This window comes from Orycteropus afer, unplaced genomic scaffold (assembly GCF_000298275.1).
Source record: "Orycteropus afer afer isolate SDZICR_OR568_19922 unplaced genomic scaffold, OryAfe1.0 scaffold00018, whole genome shotgun sequence".
Classification (NCBI taxonomy): domain Eukaryota; kingdom Metazoa; phylum Chordata; class Mammalia; order Tubulidentata; family Orycteropodidae; genus Orycteropus; species Orycteropus afer.
Window position 1 is genome coordinate 6,134,452 of NW_006921605.1, and position 11,851 is coordinate 6,146,302.

At 58.8% G+C, this 11,851-nt stretch overlaps 1 protein-coding gene across 1 annotated transcript in view; it reads left to right on the top strand.

Annotated features, from left to right (window-relative positions):
- Positions 1 to 11,851, top strand: part of UBE2O (ubiquitin conjugating enzyme E2 O) — a 67,487-nt gene that overhangs the window by 44,492 nt on the left and 11,144 nt on the right. Inside the window, exons 2-9 of the mRNA XM_007959624.2 lie at positions 6,838 to 6,897; positions 6,983 to 7,093; positions 9,290 to 9,387; positions 9,727 to 9,790; positions 10,204 to 10,347; positions 10,787 to 10,896; positions 11,017 to 11,167; positions 11,412 to 11,848. Of these exons, the coding sequence (XP_007957815.1) occupies positions 6,838 to 6,897; positions 6,983 to 7,093; positions 9,290 to 9,387; positions 9,727 to 9,790; positions 10,204 to 10,347; positions 10,787 to 10,896; positions 11,017 to 11,167; positions 11,412 to 11,848 (1,175 nt within the window). The remainder of the gene's footprint in view (positions 1 to 6,837; positions 6,898 to 6,982; positions 7,094 to 9,289; positions 9,388 to 9,726; positions 9,791 to 10,203; positions 10,348 to 10,786; positions 10,897 to 11,016; positions 11,168 to 11,411; positions 11,849 to 11,851) is intronic.

Sequence of the window (11,851 nt, forward strand, 5' to 3'; positions counted from 1 at the left end):
CTAGTTGTGAGGATGTTTGTTTTCTTTATGTTGAGGTGGGGGAGCTCTAGTGGCGTACTGCCCTAAGGCATTTGACTGCTAACCAGGAGGCTGGCGGTTCAAACCCACCAGCCACTCTCGGAAGGAAGGTTGGGCGATCTCCTTTCGTAGAGATACCTGTAGAGATACCCACTTGGAAACCCAAGGAGGGGTCGCTATGAGTCGTAACCAACTAGATGGCAGTGAGTTTGGTTTTGATTTTTCATGTTGAGGTGTCATTCATGCTGAAGGCTGTTGTCTTTGATCTTCAGCAGTAAGTGCTTCAAGTCCTGTTTGCTTTCAGCTACCAGGTTGTGTCATGCGCATTCCACAGGTTGCTAATGAGTCTTCCTCCAGTCCTGGTGCCAGGTTCTTCATTCTTCGGTTCTTCTTGGTGTAGTCTAGCTTCTCAGCATACAGGCTGAATACATGTGGTGAAAGGATGAACCTTGATGCACCCCTTTCCTGATTTAAAACCACACAAGTGTCCCCTTGTTCTGCTTGAGTGCCTGCCTCTTGGTCTCTGTCTAAATGAAAATTTAAAGCCAAGACACATTCCTTATTAGGTATTTTGTTCTTACCTCGCCCGGAACCTACAGAAGGCACTCGGGTTAATTCCCTGGATCGGCCTGCGTCTTGGGTTTCAGCCGAGCGTCTAGTCGTTTCACACGCGATCGACACAGCGTTCTAGTTCGGGGCCCCAGCATTTGTCTTTTCCTTCTTGCCGACAGGACTTCTCCAGACGTCGCCCTCTCCCTAGCAGAACGTGCAGCCCGGCCCACAGGCGCGCTGGCTGTCCAGGGCTCACGCGATGCCCACTGCTCTGGCAGCGTCCTCACGTGGGTGAACAGGAGACACGGGTGGACGCTGGCTGAGGAGCCCGGCTCGAGCCCACAGCACCGCCCCTTGCCACCACTCTCACTTTTACTGGTACAGCCAACTCGGCGTTTTAAGTGATGTCAGAAAGAGATAAAAGTTACCCCAAAACAAAAATAAAAAACCAGTTGCCATGAAGTTGACACTCGCTCTTGGTGACCCCATGTGTGTCCGTGTGAAGCTGTCCCAGAGGGTTCCCAGTGGTGGCTGTTGCCGTGGAGGTGATGCCCGCTTCTGTGGATGTTGGGGAAGTCGACAACCAGGCCGGTCTCCCAGAGTGCTGGTGGGTGAGCTCGAACCTGCAGCCTTTCCATTAGGAGCCTAGGATGTTAACCGTTTAAACCTCCCAGGGACCTGAAACCCCCCCCAATACAAAAAACTGTGTGTGCTGTAGAGATAGGGAGGGGCTGTTTTGCTTGTGTTTTGGCTCCAAGCCAGCTTCGGAGCTGGGCTGTCTCTCCCCTTGTGAGTGGCTGGAATCCTCGCCAGAAAACAGCAGCAGAGCCCGGGTCCCAGGGACAGGCCAGACACCTCAGCACAGCAGGGCTCTCCCGCTTGTCGCCAGTGACCCACAGGAAAATGCACACTTTGTACTGGGACCCAGAGCTGTGTGCAGCTGGAAGCGCCCTCCCACGTGTCCTTGGTTTACTGCCTCGGAGACACACAGGTCGGAGCTTTCCCACTCTGGGCTCCGACCCACTAAATGGACTTCAGAACTTCTCTGGGGTCAGAACCCACAGGTGGGAAAAATGGTGCTCCAGGGAGCACCCCATTTGAAACTCCGGAGCGTTTTCAGAAGGCCACACAGTGGGATGACCTTGCCAGTCTGGCATAAGTAGCTGCTTGGCTGGCCATCGCCTTAACACCAGAGGGGGTGGGGGCAAGGTAGAGAAGAGCGACCGTTGCTGGGCCTGACCCCCTCGTCTCTGTCCTTCTGCACCCTGTACGCTCCTTAGTGGCGGTGCACACTCCTTGCTTTAAGCTTATGTCCTTGTCCAGCTTTAAGTCTGTAGGAAGCACTCAGAGTTAATTGATCTCATTTGTAGGTCTCAGCAGAGTTCCCCTTTCCCACCTCCAAATGATGCGTTGGGTCTCTCTGCCAGAGGAGTGTCTGTGTGTGTGTGCGTACATCATGCACACACACACACCCATCTCGTACCGTAGTATCACTGTCAGCCAGAGGAGTGTGTGTGTGTGTACGCTTGTACACACCCCCCCAGACACCCATCTCGTACCGTAGTGTCACTGACAATGCTGCTGCCTTAGCTCACTGGCTCCCATGGAGGGGACCACAGGCAGGGCACCTCGGCCCATGCAGCTCCAGGCAGCATCAGAACTGCAGGGACCCCTTCAGTGCCTGGGACATCAGCAGAGGTGGGGGCAGCTGCTTAGGAAGCCCTGATGCACCCACCGTGGGAAGCCTGCCCCCTACTGGTGACCACACCCTGTGTTCACCCTTTGTGGGTACCTGTCCCCATCCAACCCCTCCTTCCCTTTCCATGTTATGTTTCCAACTCAGAGGGGCTCATTGGCTCTGCCTTCCAGAGAGATCTGGAGGGTGGTCCTCTCCCACCCTCTCCACCCCTGCTCTGGTCTCAGCACCACTGTCCTCGGAATTGCCCAGCTCTGGGCATCTCAAACCTCGGCACCACTGACACTTCAGGCCAGGTCATTCCGTGTGGCGGGGCCGGTCGTTCCGTGTGGCGGGGGCGGATGTTCCTTGTGGCGGGGCCGGTCGTTCCGTGTGGCGGGGCCGGTTGTTACGTGTGGCGGGGGCGGTCGTTCATATTATAGAAGGCTTAGCAGCATCCCTAAACGTCAGAAGCACCCCTGCCAATCGTGGCAACCAAAATCATCTCTAGACCTTGCCTAGTGTCCCCTGGGAGAAGTTTGCCACCAGGTGAGAGCCGAGGGCCAGCTAGTCTCCCTGCCTGTCTCTGCACAGCCAGATGCTCCTTTAAACTTACCGTCATCCAGCTCTCTGCTCAGAGCCCCAGGACGTCCTCTTACTCAGAGTAGGATCTCAGGTGCTCACCATGCTTCCCTCAGGCCTGAGTGGCCTGGCTGTGTCCCCACCACTTTCTGAGAGCTTCCTGAGCCATTGGCCGCCCGGCCTTCCTGCTGGTCAGAGACACTCCAGGGAGGGGCCTCCGCGACTGACTACATGCAGCTGCTCTTGCTCCCGTATTTTACTCCGGCCTCTGCTGGTGTCGCCTGGAGCGGCCTTTCTTGCCCACCCGTGGAGAGTACCTCACTCCGACTCCCCCATTCGGTCACTGCCCACCGGCCTTCTGTGCCTTCTGTTTTCCGTGGTGCTCAGTGCCGCCCGATCTGTGTCTGTCTGTCTCCCTACTGCCCCTGAATGTGAGATTCCTGAGATCAGGGCCTTGCCGCCCTGGCCCGTGATCACGTGCGTGGTACCGTGGATCCTGGTTAACCTGCTCCATCTCCACCACAGGCACCAGGCCTCTCTTCACGGAGGATAGGTTTGTGATGTGGTGGCCCCTCTCCACAGAACAGAACGTGGAGGCAGAGGATGTTGGCAGTGGGGCCCACCAGGCAGGGCCCACAGCCCTGATAGCCGTGTCAACACTCATTCATGCTAACGTGGGGGTGGAGTTTGGAAAAGGACACCAGTAATGGTGGCGCAGCATGAAAAGTGCCACCCATGTCCCTGAGCTGTGAACGGGAAGGTGGTTATGTTGGTGAACGTTGTGTATATTTTCACCACAGTAAAAGTTAAAAAAAAAAAAAAGGCACACTCCGTTCAGCAGGCTCGTGAGCAAAATTTAAAAATCGCTAATAACCGCTGTGCATGCAGACAGCTGGCGCTTGGAGCGCGGTCTTTCTGGTCTTGGTTCTGTTTGGAGACCTCTGGCACCCTCCCTCTCAGTGTTGGTTCACTGACCTTGGAGGGTGTTCACATGTTTAGGGCCCGTGGTGACCATGAGATCTGTCCACCCCCACCTCCCATCCTATCTCAGGAACCATTTAAAAAACAAAAAACCTCCAGTGTATTCAGGGTGCAGGAGCAGGGTACCTCTAACAGTGGGAGTGTGGGTTTTGTTTCATGGTGCTTGGTTTGGGGCTGGAATCTTGTGTTCGCTAAGAGGAGGCACAGCGCCCTCTAGTGCTGGCAGCCTTACCAGGCAGTCGAGGGCTGTGATTTGGGGAACCCGTTGCTCTTGGATTCGGACTCAGCGACGCCATAGGGCAGGTTAGAACGCCCCAGAGGGTTTCCAGGGCTGTAATCTGTATGGAAGCAGACTGCCTCATCTTTCTCCCTCGGAGCAGCTGGTGGGTAAAAACTGACCTATTGGTTAACGGCTGAGAGCTTAACCACTGTGCCACCAGGGCTCCTTGTGCTATGGGTGATTGATCCTTTACAAGTATAGTGAGCAGTGGGGGCGGACTGCTGGCGCAGCACCTCCTGAGTGTCGCGTGGCAGTTCCTGCGCGGCGGAGCGCGGTGGGGCCCTCCCCGCCTCCCACGCGGACGGAGCGTTTTCAGCTAAGCAGCTGGGAAAGAGTTGGGGTCCTTTAGACAGTATGGACCCTCCAGAACTACCTTCTACCCTGTTCTGACCTCTGTGGTTCTGGGGAAGGGGTAAGCTTTTTGTGTGGTTCAGAGAACGGGCTCCAGCCACACAGCCCGAGTTCAAGTCCCAGCCCCTCTGCTTCCTAGCTGTGTGCGACCTTAAAAGTTACTTGTTCTCTCTCTGTCTCAGTTTACTTGCCTGTAAAATGGGGATGGTGACAATACCTGCCTGTTAGGGCTGTTGAGCGTTTATGAGTTAAAGTGCACACATGCTTAGAAAACACCTGACCCGTGATACTCACACGGGGGACTTTGGTTGTGAGGTAGAGGGTGACTGAGCCCCGACTTCGTCGCAGCACAGAGTTCTTCTTACAAGTAGGGGTGCTTCTAGGCTGCAGGAGGCAGGGAGAGGAAAGCACTGATACGTGGAGAGGCGCCTGGAAAGGCAGCGAGTCATGCGGCAAAGTCGTAGAAGATGATGGAGCCCTTTTGCACACAACACCCTTGGACTAGAAAGTAGCTGACCCATTCCTCTCCCGTCACTCCCACTCTGCTCCCAGCACCATCCGGGCTGTGGAGAAACGAGGAGGAACTGTCAGGAAAGATGGGAGACCCCACCCCAAGGCGGGTGAAGCTGTGCCTGCAGGCCGTCACGCACCAAGGGCACTTGGAGAGCCGCCACCAAGAGGACAGCCCGTCTCCTGGGAGCACGGAGGCGCCTGCCTGCCAGTAGGCTCTGCAGAGGACAGAGGGAGCAGCCGCCTGCGCCTGAGCGGGGCCGGCATCTCCAGGGCTGGAGCTCAGCGTCCTGTGTGCAGAGGCGGGTCTGCGGCCAGGATGCAGGCGGCTGAGCACGTTCCCGCCCCAGACTGCACCTGTGCTATCCCCCTTCCTCTGCTGGCAGCTCGCAGGACAAGACACAGTTGCCACCATAAGGGCAGGATCTGTGGACACCCTGCACGGGACCCCGCGTCTCTCCCCTGGGGTCTCAGAGCAGGCAAGGAGCCTGTACCTCCCCACCACAGTTTGGTTCCAAGGAGGGCATCCCCCCCCGCCCCCACAGTGCAGCCTCATTAGATATCCTAGTACTGCAACTTCTGGTTTCTATGGCACCTTGGGAAAACCTGCAGTTGTGCTTTTGGAAGTCTGAACAGGAACAGGGAATTGGGTAGGTGGGGCAGCAGCGTGGAAAAGACCTCGTGGGGACCAGAGAGGAGGGAGGAAAGTGACTCCTGGTCCCCGGGCGCCCTCAGCAGAGCTCTTGGGGTTTCTGACCAGACGTGAAAAGAGCCTGGACCCCAGAGGAGTGGCAGCATCCCAACCGTTTGCTGAGTGTTTACTGTGTGCCAGGCACTGTGCTGGGCCTCTGCCACCATTGTATTAAATCGCTCAGCCACTCTGAGAGGGCACTGCTCCTGCTGCCCAGCTGCAGGCCTGCAGACACCCCCCTCACTAGGGAGCCCACTGCTGGGGGCCCATTTCCTGTAGGAACGTCCCTGCTACTTTCCCTTCCACCTGTGTCTGTGAGAGTCACGTCCTGCTAACGGCACAGCTTGTCTGGTCCTCAGTGTTTTCCTCGCTGTTTCTGCCCTCCCTGCCTGGAGGTCGCCTCTCCTGCCCCAGGGTGGAGTCCAGCTGGAACCTGTTTGGGGAACAGCTCTTCCGTCCCAGGCACTGGGCTGTTGGCATCCAAGAGACCCCTGGCACTGTGGCCTCAGTGAGGAGTCAGTGGAGTGGCCCAGGGTGGGAAAGCCAAGGCCCACCAGCCTGTGGGGGCTGACTCAGGCCAGGGCAGTCAGAGGCCCACAGGGCCTGGCAGAGGCAGGCGGCAGCAGTCGCCGGGTCCTGACCGCCCACTTCTTGGAAGCCACTGCTGAAGGGTTTGTGATCAGAGGGTCAGGTGCCTGTCATGCCACCTGGCTGGGCCCCAGAGGTCCACCTTCTGGGGGTCACTCAGCAGATCGAGGTAAGGAGCAAGCACAGCTGGCCGGGAAGGACAGCCCAGATTAGTGTCGTGAGGTCAGGCAATAGCAGGGCTCCAGGGTGACTTTCATGGCCCAGCCCCGCCCCGCCCTCTGCACTGATCACCAGCTCGGAGGGGCACCTGCGGAAGATGGAGAAGGGTTGACCTGAAACAGTGTTTGGTTCTCTAGGGCCTTTGCCAGAGTGAGGCCTCTGGGATCTGCCACGTACCTGGCTTTGAGTCTGATCAGGGTGCCCCAGCAAGCGTCAGGCTCACCTTCTGGCAGCGGGTTGGAGGGGAGCTGACAGTGTCTGTCTCTGGCCTGGCACCAGCGGCAGGAGTGTGTGTCAGCCATGGGCGTGACACTCGGTCGGGTAGGGTGTTGGGGAGGGATATGCGGTCAGTGACTGCGGCCTGGCCTCTCACTGTGCTCCCTCTCACAGCTGAAGCTGGAGGACCGCTCCGTGGTACCTCGGGACGTGGTCCGGCACATGCGCTCCACCGTGAGTTCTGGGCGCCCCGGTCCTCTGCCTGGGGTGGGGGAGTACCATGAAGCGTGTGCCTGATGCCGGCTTCCTCTCGCCCCAGGACAGTCAGTGTGGGACGGTGATCGACGTGAACATTGACTGTGCTGTCAAGCTGATCGGTACCAACTGCATCATTTACCCTGTCAACAGTAAGGACCTGCAGCACATCTGGGTGAGCCATCAGCACCCTGCCCACCCTGTGGCTCTAGCCCGCACAGCCCCTCCCTGCCATGAGGCTCCTCCCACGGACGGGGCCACGCCCCCAGCTCTGCCTGGTGACAGGTGGAGTCCTGTACCTGCTCCTCCCCTAACCCTTCTTCCTTTCTGCCAGGTTTCTTCTTAATAAGCTGTTTTCAAATGATTTCAGACTTACAGAAAAGCTGCACATACAGTATGGAGAGCCCCTGCCCGGCCCTGGGTGCCCCCACTGTTACCGTTTCACTCCACATGTTCCATTGCCCACCTCCCCCCATCACCCTCGCACTCTAGTCTTTTTTCCTGAAACATTTGGGAGTGCGCTGCGGCTAGTGTGCCCCAGGCCCCAAAATACCCCAGAGCGAATTTCCTGAAGTGAGGACATTCTTCCCAGTGCGGAAACCAGCTCTGGGACATCCCTGTCCCATCCACAGACCCCATCCTATCCCCGCCAGCTCCGGTTTCTCCTTTCCGACTAGGCCCCCAGCAGAGCATGCCTGGCACGGATTGTCAGTGTCCACCCCCTCCCGTCTGGGGCACTTCCTCATGTCGCCCTATGTCCGTGCCCTGGGCAGCATGACCCACAGCCTTTGTGAGCTGCCTCCAGCCATGTGGGAGGACCACAGCCTCCCATGGCGGGCCACAGCATGCAATGGGCCCAGTCACGGGGGCATCCACCTTGCTCCCTGGTGATGTTGGTATCTGCCAGGTTTCTCCACTTACCCTTTTTAACTGAATCTATTTTGTGGAGAGAGAGTCTGAGATTAGGAGCCCTGGTGGTGATTCACTGGTTAAGTGCTCAGCTGCTAACCAGATGGGTGGGTCAGACCCACCAGCCATGGGAGAAAGATGTGGCAGTCTGCTTCCGTAAAGATGACAGCCTTGGAAATGCTGTGGAGGGAGTGGTCCTGCCCTGTCCTTTAGGGTCACTGTGAGTCAGAATCCACTCAGCAGCCATGGGCTGATTCTCCAACAGTGTCCACACCCTGTCCTTGTCAAACCCCCGTCCACCAGGCTCCGCCTCCATTACCTGCCTGGACCAGCCATCACTCCACCAGCTGGTAAACAGGGATTAGGGCTCCTTTTCCCTCCTCTTCAGAGCCCTGATGGTGCAGTGGTTAAGCTCTTAGCTGCTGACCGCAAGGTTGGCACTTCAAACCTACCAGTGGTCCTGCGGGAGAAAGAAGTGGCGGTCTGTTTCCATACAGATCACAACCTTGGAAACCCTATGGGGGCAGTTCTGTTCTGGCCTGTAGGGTCGCTGTGAGTCAGACTCAACAGCAGGGGGTTTGGTTGGGGTCCTAGCCCTCCTCGTCTTGGTGTTGGCACTGCTAGAGGGACAAGCCTGCCCTCCCCGTCTCCCTGTCTCCTTACTCACTTTCCCTATCAGTGCGGGGGGCCTGGTTCATTCTGTTGGTTACAGTCCGTCTCTACCATTGTTTATTTCGTTCTTCAGACCGTCCCAGATTTGGCTCATGGCGGCCCCTGAGAGCTGGCCCGTGTCCCCCCTGTTGAGCATTCTCTTACCTCCTGGCTCACTGAGATGTTCTAGGCTCCCCATGTATTTCTGTGGTGTCAGCCCTGGCACCAGCCATTTCTCTGTGAACCCCTGGCTCCTTTCAGGGAAAACCCTCCCCAAGGCCCTTACACAGGTGCACAGGGGGCTCTGCATGTCAACACGTGCACATACACACGCACGCACGTGAACGCATCAGCCCCTGTGCCCTGTACATACTTGTACACATGTATGTACGTGTACACGAGCTCCAGTGTGTCAAGTCAGGCTCCTTCTGCCCTTCCTCCTCCGTGTCGGTGATAAGGACCTTCTCCAGCAGTTCTCGTTCATTCTCCTCAACGGATTTCCCTGTTCACTGAAATCACTTATTTGTGCGAGTAACCAGACCCTACCATATAGCATCTCCCTGCTCCCCCATCCATGAGCCGTTCCCACCCGGGTCCGCTCCCTCCCGCTGCCTCTGCGTGCCCTCCTGTACCAGGGAAGGGAAGCAGGATCCCGCTGAGAAGACTTGGGGTAGGGACCAGTGTTGGACCTGGCCAGGCAATAGACACTCCGGGCCCTCCTCTTCTGCCGCGGTAGGCCCGAGGGAGGTGTTCCTGCCCCAGCCAACAGCAGTGTCTGCCATCTCACTGTCCCTGTCCCCTTGGCCTGCAGCCCTTCATGTACGGGGACTACATCGCTTACGACTGCTGGCTGGGGAAGGTCTACGACTTGAAGAACCAGATCATCTTGAAGCTGTCCAATGGCGCCAGGTAGGAGCTCACCCCGAGCCGCTGGTCCTGTGCTGCCTTGCTCGGCTGCTGTGACCTTGTTTTCAGGCTTAGTCTCTGGGCTCCGCTGTCTCTCGGCTCGGGGAGCACAGCAGCGTCCTTCACACATCAGCCTTGAGGTGGTGAGCGCTCGGCCGTGGGGTTAGGGTCTCGTCCAGTGGGGGAGAGTTCCTCGTGCCAGTGATGAGGCTGAGCTGCTGCAGAAGATGTCCTGGGCGTGGAGGCAGACTGGCGCCTCTGGGTGGCAGCGGTTTGCGTGCCCTGCCCGGGACTCCAGTCCCTGTGTCCCCCCAGTGGAGACCAAACTCTGCTCTGTTCCAGGTGCTCCATGAACACGGAAGATGGTGCCAAGCTCTATGATGTCTGCCCCCATGTCAGCGACTCGGTGAGTAGGCTCTGCCAGGAAGGCATCTCATCTCCGCAGTCCTCGCCTGCCCCTGAGCACTGCAGAGGAGGGAGAACTTCTTGGCCCAGGGCTCACCGCTGTCTCGGGTGGAGTGCTGGAACGGGGCGGGTGTGCGCTGGGCCCGCGAGAGTGTGGGTTGTAGGCCGAGAACGTTAGAAAGGTCCCGTGCATTTATGTTTCCTTTTATCTCGTTCTTGGTGGATCTTTTTCTGCGTGAGTGTACCCGATACTCGCTGCCGTACACTGCTGGGTGCAGCAGCACGTGTGCAGTTTCCGAGTAAATCTATGTGCCCTGAGGGGTGTTGGGGGCTGGGCAGAAGGCCCTCAAGGACCATCTGTCACCTGAGGAGGCACTGCTCACAAGGATCCTCCTCCCACCCCAAATCCTGCAGGGCCTCTTCTTTGATGATTCCTACGGCTTCTACCCGGGCCAGGTGCTCATCGGCCCTGCCAAGATCTTCTCCAGCGTCCAGTGGCTGTCAGGGGTCAAGCCTGTACTCAGTACCAAGAGCAAGTTCCGAGTGGTGGTGGAAGAGGTAGGCCCAGGGGCCGTGGGGTGGGCTCAGCTGCCAGGCCCTGGCACCAAGCAGCTGTCTTGGCCCTCTCTTGCTGAGGGCACAGGCCTCCACTCAGCCTCTGAACTGTTGAGCTGGGTGGGCCTTGAGGGAGAGGGGAGCCTGGGCTCTGGTCACAGAGCAGCAGACAGGCAGGCGCCCCTCAGCCTGGCCCCCAGAGCAAGGTCCACCTCCTCTGGGCCCTGACTAGTGGTGAGAAGGATGCTGTCCTGTGTGGGGCCTGGCTGTGGTCAGTCAGGGCCTGCTCCGGGATGTCGGTATTTGCTGTGGCCTCTGAAGACTGACTTCCTGCCCTGGCAGTTGGGTGGGCCTGGGCCCCAGACCACCCTGCCCAGCCAATTACAGGCAGTGCCGTCAGAACCTGCCCTAACTGTGGCCCTGTGCCCCCTGCCTTCCCCAGGTGCAGGTTGTGGAGCTCAAGGTCACATGGATTACCAAGAGCTTCTGTCCGGGGGGCACAGACAGCGTCAGCCCCCCACCCTCTGTCATCACCCAGGAGAACCTAGGCAGGTGAGCTGCGGAGTGGCGCCCCCTCTGCCCACCCCCAGGGGCACGCCCTGGGCAGGTTTGAACCTCGGCTGCTGGTGCCACAGAAGCCCAGCCTGGGTACACCCACTTCTCTCACGTCAGGGTGAAGCGTCTCGGATGCTTTGACCATGCTCAGCGGCAGCTGGGGGAGCGCTGTCTGTATGTCTTCCCAGCCAAGGTAGAGCCGGCCAGGATTGCCCGTGAATATCCAGACAAAAACTGCGCCCAGGGGGAGGGCTCCATGGCCAAGAAGGTATGTCCTCGGGGCTGGGAGCCGGTGGGCATTTGAGGACCTGGCCTTCTGCCGTTCCCACGGCAAGGACGCCTGCCGCCTCCTGGTGGGCAGCTCTGATGACCCTTGCTGGCCACCGAGGGCTGACTAGCTGCCGCCCACCCAAACCGAGATGCCTGGGGTCCGGCCAGCCAGTCCCACCCAGGGCGGGGCTGACGCCTGCCCCACATGCCCCACGGTGCCCCTTCCTGCTCTGCCCTTGCAGGTCAAGCGTCTGTTGAAGAAGCAGGTCGTGAGGCTCATGTCCTGCACCCCGGACACCCCGTGTCCCCGGGACCACGCCGCAGAGGACCCAGACAGGAAGGAGGACGCCAAGGCCAGGAGCGAGCCAGGCTCCGCCAGCCCTGAGGAAACGCCCGATGGTTCGGCCAGCCCAGCGGAGGTGCAGGACGAGGGTCCCGAGGAGCCCCCCGAGGCTGGCGAGCAGCTGCCCCCCTTCCTGCTGAAGGGGGTTGGGGATGACCGACTGCACTCAGCCGAGCAGGACGCGGACGACGAGGCTGCCGACGACACCGATGACACCAGCTCCGTGACCTCCTCTGCCAGCTCCACCACCTCCTCGCAGAGCGGCGGCGGTGCCAGCCGCAGGAAGAGCGTGCCCCTGTCCATCAAGAACCTGAAGAGGAAGCACAAGAGGAGGAAGAG